Here is a 19,600-nt window from a genome sequence, read left to right as displayed (position 1 = left end):
GCGGCTGTATCGTGGCTTTCGCTGTTTACTTAGTTATTAGTGAAACGACAATGGAGGTCACGACGTAATACAAGTAAATATTTGCAGAGTAACGATCTTAACAATATTGAATATGGAAGCGAAGCTAGCATGAAAATGTGCTTGGCACGCGAGCGAAAACATCCTCCAAATGACATGCTTGAATAACATTGAATATTTAAATTGTTGTTGAATTTAAAGTATATAATAAGCTTATAGCCATTTTAGGGGGAGCAAAATCATCGTTTGAATGTAAAAAAACACACTTTTTTAAAAGAGATTTTACAGGGGTATCCTCTAAAATCACCTAATTTGTCAAATTTTAGGGAGGCGCGCCAAAAGGGGGAGGGGGCGCCAACAGGAAGGGGGAATTAGCGATGACTATATTGAGGAGTTCTCGCTTGCATGGTTCATGCAAGCTGTGTCCCTGCTCCATCCATATAAGGTCATAAGGTAGGAAGTATAATGAGGGATATGCTCCTGCAGGGTTTACCTGTAAGAGCAGCTGCACAGTGGACAGTAGAAGAGTCTGTGATAATTGGTGTCCAATACCTTACAATTTGGACACTGAGGGTCGCAGTTGTTGGCCACCCTTGCCTGGATAGGAAGGCTGCAAAGGTGATGTCATGGCCATGTAGGAGCGACATAACCTTGGTGTCTGTGCTTCTGCTTGAGTAGCGAGGAAATAATTTTTTGCTTCTTTCATCAATGTTATCCAGTATCTGACCCTCACTCTGATTTATTCTGGGGTTCAGCAAGAGATGTTCATTCCAATATTCCACTTATATTGGGAGTCTATACTTAAATTTAGAGCCACAAGGCCAATTGTAATCTTCAAGTGATTCAGTCAATATTTTAGAAGGGGAACATGTACTACATTTTTGATGGTTTCATTTTATATAGGGTCATAATTGTAATATTATGTGTATATTGTTTGAATACTTTTTATTATTTCTTATTGGTTATAATTTTGTCCGTCCGATCGCCTTTTTTTCCTTGCTCTGTTGTGACAGAATTGTATGGAGCCATATTCTTACAATTATAACTATTTCCGGGAATTATATGCGCTAAAACTCGTCGACACTGAGAGCTGATAATTTGCAGATTTTTCCTGCAAGGAACTGAAGGTATTATGAGCACATATTGTGAGTCACCTCAGACTGGCTGGCGGGAAGTTTCAAAACAAATAACAGTGGCGCACTATATATTACACACTATATTGTATCATGCGCACGTATCACGTTACACATCTTACAGGAGCCACCGTCAATAGTTATAACAAATAACATCTTCGCTTCTTTTGGACGTAAATTCCCTCCAGCAAGCTGTTGGGAATTATCACACGTAGCCTGAAGAAGCAAAGGTATTATTGTATTGTACGTCATGTTCAATTGTCTATAACGGCCCCAGAATAAGAAACATACATAATATTACAGATCAGCTTTTACAATACATTTAAACAGAGTCGAAAATTCTGCATTGAAGACAGAGTTCTGCTTTAAATGATTTCGACCATCAGTGGCGTTATGTTGCCTGTTGGCACCCTCCTGATGGAAAAGCGCCCCCTTGTTAGCGCCCCCCACCCACCCCCCCTTTTGGTGCCCCCCCCCCTAAAATTGGACAAATTAGATGATTTTAGAGGATACGCCTGTAAAATCTCTAAAAAAGTGTGTTTCTAGTTTTGCTAGTACCGTAGTTAAGTTTTTCAAAATTGTCCCACATTCAAACGACAATTTGGCGCCCTCCCCTCCCCCCGCACAGCAGGGTCGGCGGGCCCTTCGTTACGCCACTGTTGACCATAATATCTACCCAGCAGTTTACAAATTGATTACATTATGATGAAAGTATCTAGTGCTAATTTCATGCTCACTATTCTACTCCACTAGGTCTTGGCAAGAAAATGGGCTTTAAGTTTGCAATTGATCGTGGTGGAACATTCACTGATGTTTATGTTGAGTATCCTGATAAGACCCAATTTGTTTACAAGTTGCTTTCTGAAGATTATCACTACAAAGATGCCCCTAGTGAAGCTATCAGGAGGTTGATATCCAAGGTTCATAAGATTTAATTATTTGTTTAATAACTGATAACTCCCTTTAATTTAGTTGAACTCTTATTATGTCTAAGATTTCCCATTAAATTTCAAAACAGCATATTGCTCTTACTTGCTAGATACGATTAAATATAGAATTAGACTCCTCTAGGGGAATTTAATAGAACTATTTGAAGTTAAATTTATTTTACAGAAAACATTACTGTTGCAATTTCACCAATAAATTCAATTATTCAGTTCCACGGTCAAGAGATACCCTATCCTATTGAGACAAAAGACATTGATTGGATCCGAATGGGAACCACTGTAGCAACAAATGCTCTACTAGAAAGAAAAGGGGAACCTATGGCATTTTGTGTGACAAAAGGTTTTAAAGACCTGCTCCACATTGGGAATCAAGCTCGACCCTCTATCTTTGATCTGGTACTAAGAATATATTTAACGTAGACAAACTAATATTTCTGTTCACATATTAGCAATTTCAAACAGTTATCCTTGATTGAAAGTGGTTTCAATCGTACAAAATAAAAGATATGTAATTAAACTGGCATAAAATATCTTTAAATCAAAGAATCTCCCAAATCGTGTACCTATTAATAAAACATTATTTCCATCTGTTTTCATCAAATCCTCCATGTCATAAATTCTTATTTTGAAATTGACTGTCCACCACAGTTCTTGACTTGGCTATCTGTACTTTTTCAGTAGAGATCTCTTTCTTTTCTTCTGCTTGCAAAGGTTTTTCCATTATAGATTGAAACACAGACATCATCTTTGAAACCTTATCTAGTTGCTTTGACACATCATCAAATGCATTGACAAGACTGTGTAATTTACTGGTTAACTTTTCGTTATTTTTGTCTACCTGCTCAATCTTTGTAATTTCTCTATTCTGGAGGATCTCAGAATGTCTCAGAGATGATTTTAGCTCATTTCTTAGAAGATAGTGATCCCACCCTCGATTCCTGATATCTTTTTTAATTTGTATGATTCTGTTCTTTGCGTCTTGAGCAACGTTTTCCCTTGTGTAGTGGGTCAACATTACTTTTTGAGCTCGCTCTCCGATACGTTTCAGCTTAGATGGGTGATTCACACACCAACGGAGTAGATCAGAAAGTTCAGTCACATTTATAGCTGCCCATTGATGCAAGTCTTTATACCTGTGACATAAAATTATAAGATTCCTAATAATTGATGATACACAGTGATAGATAAAGTGTTGTTGCACTACCGCAAGTATTCAAATTATATGATGTATCATAATGTTATGACGTCATGAAGTGAACCTACTGTGTTCCCCCTATAGCCCAGGATTCACCAACAAAAGCAGGCTCCAGCTCGTTGACGTGAAGTGGAATCGAGTAGGATTCTTTTACAAACTCGGATACTCCTGACCATATCGGAACTATCACTGGCAAACCTGTATATTAAAAAAGGGTCATTGAATAATTTGCAATTATTATTGAATAATTTGCTACTTTAAGCAAGCTTAAACTCGAAATCTCATAAAGGTATGTCACGACTGAATAACATTGACCTGCAGCCATGGCCTCCATGATGGGTCTACCCCAGCCTTCTCCGTGGGTGGGGAGAGCAAATACGTCTGCACTGAAAATAAGATACATTAAATAAAATTACTTCATTAATCTTCCTTAACACCATTGGTCAGTCTACCTCTCTTTCATGTATGATTACATGATTACTCTCCAAAAATTCTGATAAAAGAAAAACCACTAAAAGTAGCATTATAGGCCTTCTTCAAGCAGCTTTTAGCAGCTTGGTCTAGTTGTCAAATCTGTAAATAAATAAAATACCTCTGGTATGCCAGGATAAGATCTTCATTAGAAAGTCTATCTAACACATAAATTCTTAGTCCCCTATCGTTGAATGTTTGGATTGCTCCCCTCTGTTTACTATTCAACTCTGCTCTTATATACAGACAAGCTTTCCCGCCGGTTTCGTCTCCCTTGAATGTATTTTTAAACGTATTGGTTAAAATGTCCACACCTTTTCTACGTTCCATTTTGCCTACTGATAGGAAAATGATGTCTGTTTCCAAACAGTTTGGGTATAAAACTTTTCTGATTGCTAACCTTTCCTCAACATCTAATGTCCTCTTGAATTGCTCTGGATCAAAACCTTCCCTTATGACGTATATGGGTTTAAAGATACCAGCTGACTTGAAAACCTCTTTAGCGAACTTGCTTGGTACCCATAATTCATCAAGATATTCATTAATGTAGTATTCCCAATTGTTTGGTATCCAGGTTGTTTCAAACATTGCTCTACCCACTTTATAACCTGAATATTTTAACCTCGTGTTCTGAAATATATCTTCATATTGACTCGGCTGATCAAAGACTATTGAAATAACCTTGTTGTTTATTGAGAATTCTTCAGCTATCATAGCTCCATTAACAAACAAGTCCTTTAATACCGCCTGATCAGTATCTGAAGGTCTGCGAAAAATGTATTGATGCGGACATCAGCTAAGGAGCTCCCAGCATACCAACCAAATTCTAACATTCCAGCAAGAGGTATCATGAAATTAAAAGCCTCCTGAACGAAACCCTGCTGTCCTAGGAAGTTTTCACCTAGTTTTGTGTACCATAATATTGATGCTTCCGCTTGCTGGGGTGTGGTGGAGAAAGTGTAGGTCAGGTAGAGTGAGGATAGGAATGTAAGGAGAATGTGAGGAGTAACAATGGTTTTAGGAGGTATTGCAGGTTTCTCAGTGGCAGGGCGTGAGGGAGTCTTTTCTTTATGTCTCTCAAGTTCATTGTAAAGTCAACTTTCTGCAAAATGTATTGTGTGTACTACACTGAAAATGTATATTGAATGAGATCAAACTGATGCAATTTAACTGATCGTAGAATATATTGGAAACAAGGACCTTTGTAGTGCGGCGTTTACAATTACACGGCCTTAATAATTCGTGCGGTTATAGAACAACTACAGACTAAAGATTGGTGGCTAATTGGATGTGATAAAAAAGCAGTAAAATATAATAGTAATACCAGTGAAATACCTTACGAGACATATTTACTATTTAGATGGTACGAAAGTCGGTGGTTTTTCGAAAAAAACCATATTTTTGGACTCAATATAGTAAGCTATAAATATGATCAATCAAACAAATGAACACTAGTGAGTAGTTTTCGATCATGAATTGCTGGACACGTAACATTGTGATTAAAAGTAAACAAGCTCTGTCACTACTATATCGGCCACGGCCCACGGCACGGCGGTGAAATTTCGGGAGTAGTGGAAGATTACAGACACTGTCGGTTTCCTATACCATCTGGAGGATTAGAAATTAAGTTGAGGATAACTTTCAAAAGCTCCGGAGAAATTTTTTACAAGCTGAAACAGCTGATCAGAGATCTCTGTATTTAATTTTCTCAAATATGTATTGGGTTTCATTTTTGTAAAATAAGGAGATGAAAAAAATCCCCAAAGACCATGATTTAATTTGGAGTACGAAATGTGGCGGTTTTCGGAAACAATTCCCATATTTTCGTTCCCAAATCATTTAGGTCACCGAAATTATGTCAAACATGAATATATCTCGTAAGGTATTCGATATAATGAACTATTGATAGCAAGTACGACGAAATCTTGCAGTCTTCAGTGCAATAGCTTCTTGAGTATAAAAGTATATAAATGGTGCACTCAGATACAAACTAGATAAATACAAACTGCAGCTTTAATTTGTTAATCCGATGAAATTCTACAGCTCAATACGCAAGCACAATCTGTTTATATTTAAATTTCTTGCCTGTAATATGTTGGCCCGAAAACACTGCACAGCACAACACTACTAAAAAACTGCACAATTGCAATGTACTACACGCAAACACGTACTGTTTATATCAAAATGCCCTGTATAGGTAAAATTCCCTGTAGTTGCAGGTGAAACTACTTTAATATTGGGACATTTTTTATAATAATGGATGACGGATGTTATTTTACGGATGTTATTGTACCAATCAGCTGTAAATGTGCATAACCGTGTTAAACGCTTAAACTTACAAGTGATTTCTACCTTGGGTTGTCTTGGGGCGACTGCGGATTAATATCACCAGTACTGATTTGTTTATTTCAGGCTCAATTTCATCATAATAAGAACCTGATAATCGTAGTTATTAGATAGATAATAGAAAATATCAGCCCAGGTGAAAGCTCCATGTAAAAACACGACCTTTTATCATTATTATCATTGCTGGAGCTAAAGGTTCCAGAAACCATTGAAGTATAATTCTCATACCCTCCCCTACCCGCGGATAGTTACCACACGTGACACAAACCTTAAAACAAAAATGCAGCTACAATAACCTCATTACTACAAACTAAAAGATATATAAGCACCAAAGGGAAAAGTCATGACACTTATAATATAAGGGGTTAACAGTAAACTTGGTTAACAGTAAACTTACTATACGTATGCAAGTATGTGAGTTAAAGGACCAGTTAACTGAAAAATTTGTAGTCCCCAATTTGGCTAAGATTTAAATCAGCTGTGACAAACTGGTAAAGAATCGTACCGCCGAAAGAACCAACTCTCTAGCGTACGTGTAACGCGTGTTATTGCAATAATAAGCTGTGGCCTCGTGACGTCACGAAGTCCCTCAGTGCGCGCTGGCATAGCGTAATACGTTGCAAATGTTTATCGTTGTCATTAAAACACGTGTAACTCACTCAAATTTTAGAATTATGACTATTACCCTAGTTCTCCAAAATCCTTATAGTTTTGGCTATCATCCTAACTAAAGGAATAGCTGATTAGATGTACAGTGCTCACGTCATGATTTTAAACAGTGATATAGGTTCTTGAACAGTGGCGGGTGAATGTACGGTTAGAAAGTTTCTGATATTACAGTTCTTATGTCATATGTGATAATTTTGGATTGTTTTCATTGCTTAATTACACAAGCAGGGAGACTGTACCGATTATTTTTCCCCAGTCCATGAAACTCTAACGAATTTAGAAAGGATCTAGATAAGTAGGAGTTTGTTCAATTCCGAGAGCAATTATATTTATAGCATAGCGAAATTTCTAACTTTAAATCGTATGTGTCAGCCAGTACAGGAGACAAGAAGTCTGGCTACTTTACGGCCGTTCCTCTGGGACCATTAGTAGAAGTAGCTTCTATCAGAACAGTGCCGTGGGAACAGAATTCCCGCCAAAATACCCGGTCTACCAAATAGTAATAGTGATGGGAGTGTACGGTGTGCGATGTGTTTTGAATTAGACTTACGGCTTACCTAGTTGTTATCCTAATTGCATTATCATCGGTACATAACATAAATAAACTACTGGTAAGTTTAAATACCAAGTGCAAACGTGTTCAGTCAATCGACCTACTGAACAACTATAGAATTTCCAAGACCCTATTATTCTTTGGCCACATATTACGGCACGATCGATTGTTAGATGGTTAAACGACCAACGTTAATCTATACAATTCTAAAACTATGAGCTAGCACTTTAATCTAAAAATACACTTTTTATATTACTCCTGATTTTTACATTTCACGTAAAACATTGTCGCCACAGGTTTATCATGGACACTAACAGCTTAATTTGAGATAAATGACTTATGAGTTTCTCTAAAGTTAACTCTAAAGTTGTGTAGTCCAGTCATTTATGGACATTTATGGAAATGAACCTGCAAATGTTCAGATACTCACGAAACTTTGCACAGACCTTCCCGAAGGTATGAATAAACGATTTTCGTTTGGGGACATTTTTTTGACAGTGGAGAAAACCCAGGAGGGCCACGCCCATATTGACCCAATAACGTAATCGACCCCTTGTTTCTGAAGGTCGTAGAGACTTCAAAATAGGCTTAAACGAAGCCGCATATGCATGTTTATATAGGAGTTATTGAGCAACACATGGCCTAAAATCCTTACTTTTCGAGAAATTCGCCAAAAACCATTTTGGGCGTGGTGCTGAGCCCATTTTCGATAGGATCGTGATAGAGTCTTTAGACAGGGTGCAAAAGAACCGGAATTAGCATATTAATATATGACTTACGAACAAACATATGCCTTAAAGTGCTTACTTTTTCAGTTATTGGCGAAAAACTGATTTTCGGTTCCAGAAATCATGCAAAACTATGGGTATCTGGTAAATTGGGCTATGAAGGCCCTAAAGGTTTTTGAATGTGTGCAAATTGTGCAGAATAGCCATGTTTATATACAACTTATGAAGCAACATGTACCCTAAATTACTTACTTTTCGAGTTATTCGGGGAAAAACATTGTATTATGTCCATTTTCTACCTGTAAAATACAGTCTCACGAGCTCTTCTGCGCGCGCAAGGGACTTCGTGACGTCATCGCCAAAATAATACAAACGCTATTTACACGCGTTAGAGAGCAGTTAGAGATTTAGGAATTTCGACTCGTTGCTTAGTTTGCTATTTGTCACAATCTGTCAAAATATGAGGATAACTTTTTTTTCAGTTAACTGGTCCTTTAATGCTATTTTAAAATATAATATGTACTTCTTGCACGAACTTGCACGGTCAATCACGCCGATAATCTAGTATTCGGTTGTCAGGGTATAGCAAATATTACGTGTATTATAAGGGTTTAACAAATGGGCAAATTGTAAAACTATAAATAACTACAAATCGTTTAGAGGTGACAATTTTTCTTTGAAGAGTAACCACTTCAACCATCCACTACGTCACGCGGTGAATACCGTCACGCAACGGTAAATACAGAGCTAGCAAATAAAAGAGTAATCAACATTAATTAATCTACTGAACAATATTAGTAGTTTGTAACCTAGTTTCGTGCTATCCAAATCAATACTTTACCAATCAGTACAATTACATGCCAATCGGCTGTGTTGCTAAAAACTTACGTGAAATCATATCATCAAATTAAGTTAATGTAAAATAAAGAAATTATGGTAAAAATAGGACACGAAATGCCACGATTCAATTCTTATGATCATGATGATCAAACAAATATATAATGTTGATTAAATTTCCGCGTAATACCTCAGGTGCATATAACTTGAATCAAGTTAAGAAACATATCATAATAATATTCTAGTGCTAAGGTATTCACACAAGATATTGCAATGATATCCTGTTGATGTACAGTTTACAAAGTGTTATTGACTGTGTGAATTGTGAAAGTGTAATTAACGTGTAATAAACGTTAGAATTTATTTTATTTATTTATTTATTATTAGGTGTAACTAATGGTAGTTTCTAAACTTAAATATTCGTTATCTTAGTACAATTCTTATTGAATTAATTATAACTAATTATTACTAAATTTTACTAATTATTACTAATTATTACTAATTAGTAACAACATTTCCCACCTCAGAGTTGCTCGTGTCCGGAGGTGTTGTACAGTCACGTGGTTGAAGTGGTGGAGAGAGTGGTTCCTGTTCAGGACAAGTGCCAACTTTATCCAGACCACTCCGACAGGTAAATAATCCTTATTTTAATTATGAAACGTACCCAGTTACTTTTTTCCCCTTTTTTCTTTCTTTCCCCCTTTTTTTGACACAGTTACTTATTAGTTATTATTACTTATTATTAAGTTATTATTACTTTTTATTATTAATTCATTAAACTAGAGCTGCGGTACGAACCTTCTTGTATCATTAGGTCATGTTCCGAGACACCTAATAGGACTTGTTTGTGAGCAAGACATAATGTCTAGTAAAGTTCATTCCATGAGGCACTGAACTTATTTTCACTGTACGTGACTTTTCAGGATGATTGTGGAGAAGCCGCTGGACACAGTTAAACTTACTCGTGATCTAAAGGAACTGAAAGCAAAGGGGATTAAAAGCATCGCAGTTGCTCTGATGCATTCATACTGGTTAGTATTAATGATTATTGATTAACTATATAATGTTCAACATTTTTCTCTTTAAAAGTCGAATTCAAATAATCTTGACGGATGGATGTCATGTGGGCATTGATTAATAAAATAATATTTTTTCCACAAAATTGAATTTAGATAATTAATCGTCGCATATAACATGTATAAATATACAGGGTGGCCCATAAGTGACTACCCACACGCAACCTCTTAATAACTCACGTAATTCGTCTCCAAATTGCACCAAAATTTCAGAGATTATAGATATGGGTCAAACTTAGATTTCCTGAAAGTTTCGTAAGCCACGCCCAATTACAGTGGGCGTGGCGTGACACTCCCTCTTTTTCACTATTGTCTTCATAAAATGAGAACGCTTTAAGCTAAGAACTCAAAATTTTTTGCACACATTTGGCTTGATAATTGAAAACCTTTCCCAAAGTTTCAAGTTCATTGGTTAAAATATGGCTAAGTTATGACCATTTCAAAACTCATCGGATACGTGATCCGAGCACTCAGTCAGTGATCTCGTCACTTGGTTAATGGCCTGTTTGGCTCACATGCACCGCTTGATTGGTTGCAGCCTGCTTATGGGCCGGCCTATACAGCTGACAGCACCTAAAACGCGATCATCACAAGATCAAGTTTACGTTTTCTGCACACGATCGGCGAAGAGTCGGCAGAAGACGAACTGCGAGGACTGTAGAAAACATCACGATGGTTGTTGGTGACGTGATGGACACACCTAAGATTGGCACCCGGAAACGAGCTCCTGCCTTAGACATCAGCAGAACAACCCTTCAGCGAATCCTAAAGCAAGACCTTTCTAACCAGGCCTACCGAATCACAAAGAAACACAAACTTTTGGACCGTGATTTCCAATCGAGGATAGATTTCGCCAACACATTCCTGTCCAAGCAGAATGTGGATCCCTACTTTGAGGACGAAATCTGGTACAGCGACGAGGCTCACTGCCATATAAACGGATATGTCAACTTCCAGAATGCAATTCACTGGGGCTCTACTAGACCGGATGAAGTGGTGGAGAGAACGGCTTTTCCTGAAAAGGTCACGATCTGGTGCGCCATCAGTTCTCGTGGAATCCTAGGACCTTACTTTTACGAAGAAAACGGAAGTAGAGTGACAGTCAACGGAGTTCGCTATATGGATCTGCTGGAGAACAAGTTTTATCCTGATCTGTCGCAGTTCTCCTTCAACAACCCCTACCTCACCACGGACTGGTGGTTCATGCAGGATGGAGCTCGACCTCACATCGTTCGACCAGTTCAGAATTTCCTCGCTAACAAGTTCGCCCACAGAACCATCGGACAACATCTTGGAACACACTGGCCGGCTAGAAGTCCTGACCTTACACCGTGTGACTTCTTCCTGTGGGGGTGGGTGAAGGACCAACTCTATAAGAGATATCCTATTGCAAACATCACGCAGCTAAAGCACCACCTGATCGACATCATCCATAATATGGACCCAGCGTTTGCTACGAACGCTTGTCGGAGTGTGAAGAAGCGGTGCCTCAAGGTGATTGCAGCTGGGGGACGACAATTTGAACATCTTAATTGAAATTATTGAATTGTTTTTGTGTGGGAATTTTTATTAGTTGATTTCATTTATTGATTTATCCTAAAAATTTGTGTTTTCCTTTCTAGCAAAGTCATCATCGGTATCCAATCAAAGCCTAATGAACCTCATTAATACACGCTAACGCAATTACTCTTGATCAGATTGGGTGACGAGATCACTAATTGAGTGCAAATATCACTGACTGAGTGCTCGGATCACATATCCGATGGATTTTAAAATGGTCATAACTCAGCCATATTTAAACCAATGAACTTGAAACTTTTGGAAAAGTTTTCAATTATCAAGCCAAATGTGTGCAAAAAATTTTGAGTTCTTAGCTTAAAGCGTTCTCATTTTATGAAGACAATAGTGAAAAAGAGGGAGTGTCACGCCACGCACACTGTAATTGGGCGTGGCTTACGAAACTTTCAGGAAATCTAAGTTTGACCCATATCTATAATCTCTGAAATTTTGGTGCAATTTGGAGACGAATTACGTGAGTTATTAAGAGGTTGCGTGTGGGTAGTCACTTATGGGCCACATGTATAATATTAGTGCTTTTCATGCAACAAGTAAAACAAATCCTTTATGTCATGTTTCCAGGGTTTGGACTGGAATTTCCCGCTTAAAGAACCTCCATCACGTTACATTACATAATTTTCTGAAAACATATATTACATTTACAATAAATTATGCAATATCACAACATTACAATCAACAAAATAAATTTAATCGCAGAATCTCAAATGCAAATAATCGTAAATTAAACACAAAAAACAAATTAAACATGCAATAAATGAATATACGAATGCGCATCTTTTGTCAACTTACTCCTTCATAAAATTAATTTTTGACAAAAAATTTTTTAGACGGTAAAATAATGGTTACTAATTTATAAGTCACAAATAATAAATCAATACAAATTAATCACAAATACTAGAATAATTAATAGATATTAGGTAACTTATATAACTGAAAAACGATATATGTCGATACATATAATACAAGCTCAATTGAATGAAAATTATCAAAATTATAAATAAATAATTTTGGCCATTTGTATTGTGACTTGTGAGCGTACAATGACCACATTTATATGCGAATTTACGATTGTCTAATCGTAAATATCAATCGCCCTACCCGCTCCTATCTGCAAAAATTATAAAATTTGTTCACACATTTACCATTTTTTTTTTAAAATGTGAAAAACATTGATAAAACAATTTACCCACGTTGCAAATCCACCGTAAAGCATGAACAGTTCTAAAAATATCACCAGCTGTGTTCTGAAGTTTTCTGGTCCAGACTAACAATTATGTAGTTTCGCAGATCACGAGCTGCAGGTAGAGGAGATTGCCAAGCAGCTGGGCTTCACCAACATTTCACTTTCTCACAAAATAATGGAGATGATAAAGATAGTCCCCAGAGGACATACAGGTATTGTTAATAGTAAAAGTTGATTATCTGTACTTTCTAAAGTTGAAAACAAACCATTTCATCGATTCTTCTTGTTCTTATCGACCGAATATGTAATATTTTTGAATACATCACACAAATTTGTTTTTGATCCGACATCTGAACATCCTGATTTCAGCTTGTGCGGACGCGTATCTAACTCCCCACATACAAGTTTACCTGTCAGGATTCATGAAAAACTTCAAAAACAACCTCAAGGTAAGTTAAACTGTAGTCGACAGTGTAATTTAATAATATTGATCCGTCTATGATTATAGATCGTACCAAAGCAACTTCCACTCGTAAATCATTACCCTTCTCTAGGACGTTCCACTGCTGTTCATGAGATCTGACGGCGGTCTAACCCGAGCGTCTACCTTCACCGGTAGCCATGCTATCCTGTCTGGTCCTGCGGGAGGGGTAGTTGGGTACGCTCAGACTTCCCCCGCTGACACACCCCTCGTAGGGTTTGATATGGGGGGCACTTCTACTGATGTGTCTCGATATGCTGGCAAATACGAGCATGTGTTTGAAACTACAACTGCAGGTTTGAGAATTTTTACTTATTTATTTAGGTTTGATGCAATTTCTATCTTTACAATTTCTTATTTATGAGCTGACAATGAAAATTGATCCCATTATTCTCCAGGTATCAGCATCCAAGCACCCCAGCTGGACATCAACACCGTGGCAGCAGGTGGAGGTTCCTGTATCACCTTCCGTGCCGGACTCTTTGTAGTCGGCCCTGAGAGTGCTGGAGCTAACCCTGGTCCTACTTGCTACAACAAAGGGGGTCCTCTCACCGTTACAGATGCTAATCTTATCCTGGGTAGATTGAGACCCGAACATTTCCCCAATATATTTGGACCAGGAGAGGATGAGCCACTGAATGTGAGTGCTACCAAAAGGAAGTTTGAAGTGCTGCGGAGGGAGATTAGTGGGTATTTGGAGAAAGAGATGACGGTTGAGGAGGTAGCTCTGGGTTTTATAGATGTGGCTAATGAGACGATGTGTAGACCTATACGGGCCCTTACTCAGGCAAAAGGTAGCTTTTAGTATTAACTTTACTAACTTTACTGAATTTATTGTTTCTAGGTATCCGGTAGGTGGTATCATATCCATTTTAAACCATGGTGATTTTGCTCTTTCTGCTGTTTTAAGTGAATGAATTTGTATGTGAAATCAATAACTCAATCATAATTTGTTATCGAAGTAATCCAACCTCGCAAACGTAATCTGATCATTTAAAATGTATATGTTTAGCCTCCTCCTAAACATGACTTACCCAGGTCACGACACATCCCAGCACGCCCTGGCTTGTTTCGGTGGCGCGGGCGGACAACACGCGTGCAGCATTGCACGATCCCTCGGCATGAACACAGTCTACGTGCACAAGTACAGCAGCATACTGTCCGCGTACGGCATGGCACTAGCTGACGTGGTACACGATACACAGAGACACTGTGGGGTGAAGTTCAGTGCGGAGAACTGGGGTAAGGTTGATGTTATGATGGAGAGTTTGAAGGAGGAGTGTCGTGAGAAACTCGGAGAGCAGGGATTTGACGAACCTATTCTTGACCCCTACTTACATTTGAGGTAACCAGATCTCCCTGAACATTCTAACTGAATCATTGAGAATTATTATATTTGTTATAATATAACTGATTAACAATCAACTGTGTAATTAATAATTGGACGGTTTATCATTATTTTTATATACCGTCGGCTGCGCTGTAAGCATAAACGTTTTATTATCTGGTTGGTATACCTTTAAATCCCAATTCCTTCTATGATATTATGTTGGGTGTCCTGTATCAGTTAGACATTATCCTCACTTTCAGATACGATGGAACCGACTGTGCTCTGATGTGCCCAGCATCATACCCCTCTGCCACCTGTAAAACTGGGGGCTACTTGAAGTCTTTTGAGGAGCGCTACCTCATCGAGTTTGGGTTCACCCTCAAAAATAGAGCTATCATTGTGGATAATGTTCGAGTAAGAGGCATTGGCAAGAGTGAAATAAGATTAGATGATAAGCTTGGGGAACGTAATGATGTCCGGGATAAATCAGTTGAAGTGTTCTTCAAAGGTGGAGCTCAGAATGCAAGGTTAGTCCAGCTGAAGTCGCTCAACATGGGAGCTAACATTGTGGGACCAGCCATACTTCTGGATAAAAACAGTACTATTCTAGTTGAACCAGGCTCCACCGCTACTGTAACGAACTCAGGTGATATTAAGATAGATGTAGGTGATGCAGCAGGTCGGGAACTGTCTACTGAGCTAGATCCGATACAACTCAGCATCTTCTCTCACCGCTTCATGAGCACAGCAGAGCAGATGGGCCGGGTCCTACAGCGTACTTCCATCTCTGTGAACATCAAGGAGCGTCTGGATTTCTCCTGTGCAATGTTTGATGCAGGAGGTGGGTTAGTGGCAAATGCTCCCCACATTCCAGTGCACCTGGGTGCTATGCAGGAGGCGGTAAAGTTCCAGCTGGAATACCGAGCAGGTGACCTGAAGGATGGTGATGTGCTGCTAAGCAACCACCCGTGTGCTGGTGGCTCCCACCTTCCTGACATGACAGTCATCACCCCGGTCTTCTACCCTGACTTTAAAGAGCCGGTGTTCTTTGTAGCGTCACGTGGTCACCATGCGGATATTGGTGGTCTGACTCCAGGCTCCATGCCGCCCATGTCTCAGACCCTCCAGGAGGAAGGGGCTGCTGTTTACAGTTTCAAGTTGGTTGAAGATGGCAAGTTTGATGAAGCGGGGGTGACGGAGATACTGATGGAGCCTGGGAAGTATCCTGGGAATTCTGGGAGTAGGAATCTGCCTGATAATATCTCTGATCTCAAGGCTCAGGTTTTTCATCCACAACTTGATGATTTAGTATTTTTTCATTCAATAAGTTCCTTTTTTACAATGGTTATAAGAACAGGTTCCGAAAATTATATCGATCCCCCCAACAACCACAGTTTATTTTGATTTAAAACAAAGGCAGCAATGGCAGTATTGAGTATCTAATCTGTAATTTGTGTGTAATGCGCTTACTAGATTAACATTGATCAACTTCAACTCAGGTGGCAGCAAATCACCGAGGCGTGTTACTGATACAGGAGCTAATGAGAGAGTACACAGTAGAGGTGGTACAGGCGTACATGGTACACATTCAAACAACTGCTGAGATGTCTGTAAGGGAACTCATGAAAAAGGTATGACTAGACTGATATGAACTAATCTCTCAAGTTATCCCTTAGTTCAGAATACAATTTTTTATTATTATTTCTGTAGATGTGATCAATTATCAACATAATATTTTGAAGCAAGTTTTGTAAAATATAGAGCCTCTAGGCTCTAGCTCTCTAAAGAAGTAAACTTATTAGATCAAGAACCTGACAGTGCATTGTTAAAATTATAATGTGTTTCTTAATGCATCAAGGTTAAGTTAACACTTGATCGACTTAATTATCAGTTGTGCACAAATGTATATTGTTTACAGCATTGCACAACATTTTCACGACTAAAAGATCCAATTTCGTTCTAGTTATCTATTACTTTAGAGCCGACATCGAATACAGCCCGATATCTGATATTCAATATCTGGTATTCAATATCTGGTGTTCAATATCTGGTACACCGCTTATAACAAGTTGCCCAGGTGTCTAAAGAAGCGATGTCGCGGAGTGGTAAAAGTGTACTGACAGCATCAGACCAACTGGACGATGGTAGTCCCATTACTCTCCGTGTAGAGCTGGATCCTAAGTGCGGGGGTGCTGTGTTCGACTTCTCCGGTACAAGTCCTCAGGTTGGTTATTCGGGGGGGGGGGGGGGGGGGGGGGCCTTATTCGGCATTTTACTTGAGAGGTTCCTTCTACTCGCAACATTAATAAATATATGGTTGTCTGTTTTTAGCCAATCACCGATTTGGCTTGGCTTGTTTCGATTTCCAGAGAAATACACTTGAAACATTGCAATTTTATTAAGGTTTTGATATCTGCCTCCCCTGCAGGTTATAGGAAATCTAAACACACCCAGAGCCATAACATTGTCTGCTATAATCTACTGTTTGAGGTGCATGGTGGGCTATGACATTCCCCTCAACCAGGGTTGCCTTATTCCTATCACCGTGAAAATACCCAAAGGTTTGTTTTTTTGAAGTGACTGAATAGTCGGACATCAGAATAGTTTTAAAGTATCTAAATCTACTGTTATCTATGATTTGTAGTACTAGTTATAATAGTTTGATTGATTTTTGACACGAAGGGAACTCGACTTACTCGACTTACTTCGACTTAGGGCGGCTTCAGCGTCCGAACAGAAATAGTCTTCTTCCAAATCTGTCTATTCAGCATGAGTTTGTTAATCTCTTTGCTGTCGTCAAGCCCCGTGTCCTTCCGAAGGATGTCAATGTATGTGAGATGTGGTCTTCCCCTTCGACGATGTCCTTGAAGGGGTTCCCAGAAGAGAAGTTGATGACTCAATAGTTCTTCATGTCTGGCTAAATGACCTGCGAGTCTCATCCTCCGTGCAGCTATCTTATCAGATGCTCTGATGAGGTGTCCATACACCTTGGCGTTACACAAATTTGGCTTGGAAACTTCGTTTAATACATCGCTAGAGCCTCAAATTATTTGTTATATAGTAGTGTTGAAAGTATTAAAACATTATAAGTATATAAAAAATTAAGTTATAATAGTTGGCTCGTTACCAGGGCCGTGTTACTAACCCCCACCCCACCAGGTAGTGTTCTAGATCCTCACCCGGGAGCAGCTGTTATTGGAGGCAATGTTCTTACTTCTCAGCGTATTGTAGATGTTATCTTCAGCGCTTTCTCCACTTGTGCTGCTTCGCAGGTTACTTTAAATGTAGTTTTTTTAAAAAGGCTTGAGAAAAAATCCATTTCTATATTGTGTTACTTTTATAAAAATCTTCGAGCAATAGTTTGCTATCGACTTCAGATAAATTAAATCTACTTTAAAAACTCTACCGTTACATTCCATGTGATCAGTTTAAAAAAGAAATATTGTTTTCCAGGGCTGCATGAACAACATAACGTTTGGTAGCGAAGAAGGAGGTTACTATGAGACTGTAGGAGGGGGTTCAGGGGCAGGACCAGACTGGAGCGGCAGATCAGGGGTGCACACTCACATGACCAATACTCGTATCACTGACCCTGAAATCATTGAGACGAGGTTTGTTATAGTTACTGGAATAAAATGCTAGTTTCTGGCAGATGCTTCAGCTCAGGCTAGAAATTTAATCTCTAAAATTAAAACTGGAGTGATCATTTGAACGATCGGATGAGCAATAGAAATGTTTAAAACTGATTGTTCAGTGACCAGTCTAATAATGCCTGTTATCACGTGACATGTAAACAATAAACCTGCCACTTAACCCAGATACCCGGTGTTAGTTGACCACTTCTCTCTACGCCACGGATCAGGAGGAACAGGACTACACCCAGGTGGAGACGGCATGGTGCGGAGACTGCGCTTCAGACGAGACCTCACCCTGTGTTGTCTGACAGAGAGACGGTCTACTCAGCCGTATGGTATGCAGGGTGGTGGTTGTGGAGCTAGGGGCAGGAATGTGCTAGAGAGGTGTAATGGTCAGGTTATTAACTTGGGGGCTAAGTGTGCTGTTCAAGTTGTGCCCGGGGTTAGTCGTTTTTAATCTAGTAGCTCATTTTCAAGATTTTATAACTTAAATCATCCATTATTTCGGATTATTTTAAAGTCTTAATCAATTTTTGGACTTAATAAGTTTGTAACTATTTGTTATCGGCTACTACTGAATACTGATGATAAAATTGGTTCGAAAATTTATTTAATCTTATCTCAGGATGTGTTCCTGTTGGAGACACCAGGGGGTGGAGGATGGGGTCACCCTGATAACGGACAGAAACCACGTGGTACCACACGTGACAATGCACGTGATACTGCACGTGAGGACATGCCTGCTAAGCTGAGAAAAGTTGAAGTGAGGGGCAGTGTCGCTCAGTATACTCGTAATCAAGAGTCCGCTTGAACACTTGAACATTAAGTATTATTATTTATTGATATGATATAGCATGATTTGATACCTACCTACCATGGTGCGAAGAATAATTTATAATATTCAAACCATATCATTTTCAATTCGGTTAATTTATTCAGCAATTACGATACTGACTTATTATTATGCTAATATTTAAACCTTCAAGCTTAAAATTATTTATGTCATCATTTTTATATGTGTTAAAAGTTAGTGTGACTTAAATTTGAGAAAGTTTTGTTCTTATGTGTAAAATAAGTATCGAAATCATTTTTATCTTGGTTGTGATCGGTTTTTAGCTGCTTAGCTGATTTTTTAAATTATTGATTTAAAACATTTTTGAATATTCATTTATTGATTATTATAGATTATGTAGTATGTACGTACGGGTTTATTAATTTTTTTCCTAATGAAAATAGGACTGTTATTACTTATTATAAATCATAACTTATTAAACTTTATCCGCTCGAAGATGTTTTACTGTCCTTAAATGATGATACAGGATATACACCAGAGTATAACATTTCTTAACTTTGGTTAGTGGTTACCCTAATATAAAATTACAAATTACGAATAATAATGCTCACACAATCATAATTATGT

The 19,600-nt window shown here is 38.4% G+C and overlaps 2 protein-coding genes across 2 annotated transcripts in view; one reads left to right on the top strand and one right to left on the bottom strand.

The window, feature by feature from the left end:
* LOC134823353 (protein RRP5 homolog) overlaps positions 1-17,611 on the bottom strand; it is a 125,175-nt gene extending 107,564 nt beyond the window's left edge. Inside the window, exon 1 of the mRNA XM_063834782.1 lies at positions 17,586-17,611. The gene's annotated coding sequence lies outside the window, so the exon portion shown is untranslated. The remainder of the gene's footprint in view (positions 1-17,585) is intronic.
* Positions 1,909-19,464, top strand: LOC134823354 (5-oxoprolinase-like). Its single transcript, XM_063834783.1, has 17 exons — positions 1,909-2,071; positions 2,309-2,494; positions 9,425-9,528; positions 9,821-9,928; positions 12,831-12,946; positions 13,104-13,183; positions 13,289-13,511; positions 13,614-14,009; positions 14,254-14,560; positions 14,806-15,826; positions 16,045-16,176; positions 16,623-16,769; positions 16,974-17,106; positions 17,705-17,817; positions 17,999-18,156; positions 18,364-18,622; positions 18,806-19,464. The coding sequence occupies exons 1-17, from the start codon at positions 1,919-1,921 to the stop codon at positions 18,989-18,991; spliced, it is 3,822 nt and encodes a 1,273-aa protein (XP_063690853.1). The 5' UTR covers positions 1,909-1,918; the 3' UTR covers positions 18,992-19,464.
* The last annotated feature ends 136 nt before the right edge of the window (positions 19,465-19,600 follow it).

The sequence above is a fragment of the Bolinopsis microptera genome, chromosome 11 (assembly GCF_026151205.1).
Source record: "Bolinopsis microptera isolate Bmic1 chromosome 11, MBARI_Bmic_1.0, whole genome shotgun sequence".
Lineage (NCBI taxonomy): Eukaryota > Metazoa > Ctenophora > Tentaculata > Lobata > Bolinopsidae > Bolinopsis > Bolinopsis microptera.
This window is presented reverse-complemented; position numbering and strand designations above follow the sequence as displayed.

Coding starts and splice junctions, on each gene's coding strand:
- LOC134823354 (XM_063834783.1), top strand. CDS start 1,919: ATGGGCTTTAAGTTTGCAATTGATCGTGGTGGAACATTCACTGATGTT. Junction 9,929..12,830: donor GCTCTGATGCATTCATACTG/GTTAGTATTAAT, acceptor ACAATTATGTAG/TTTCGCAGATCACGAGCTGC. Junction 12,947..13,103: donor AGTCCCCAGAGGACATACAG/GTATTGTTAATA, acceptor TCCTGATTTCAG/CTTGTGCGGACGCGTATCTA.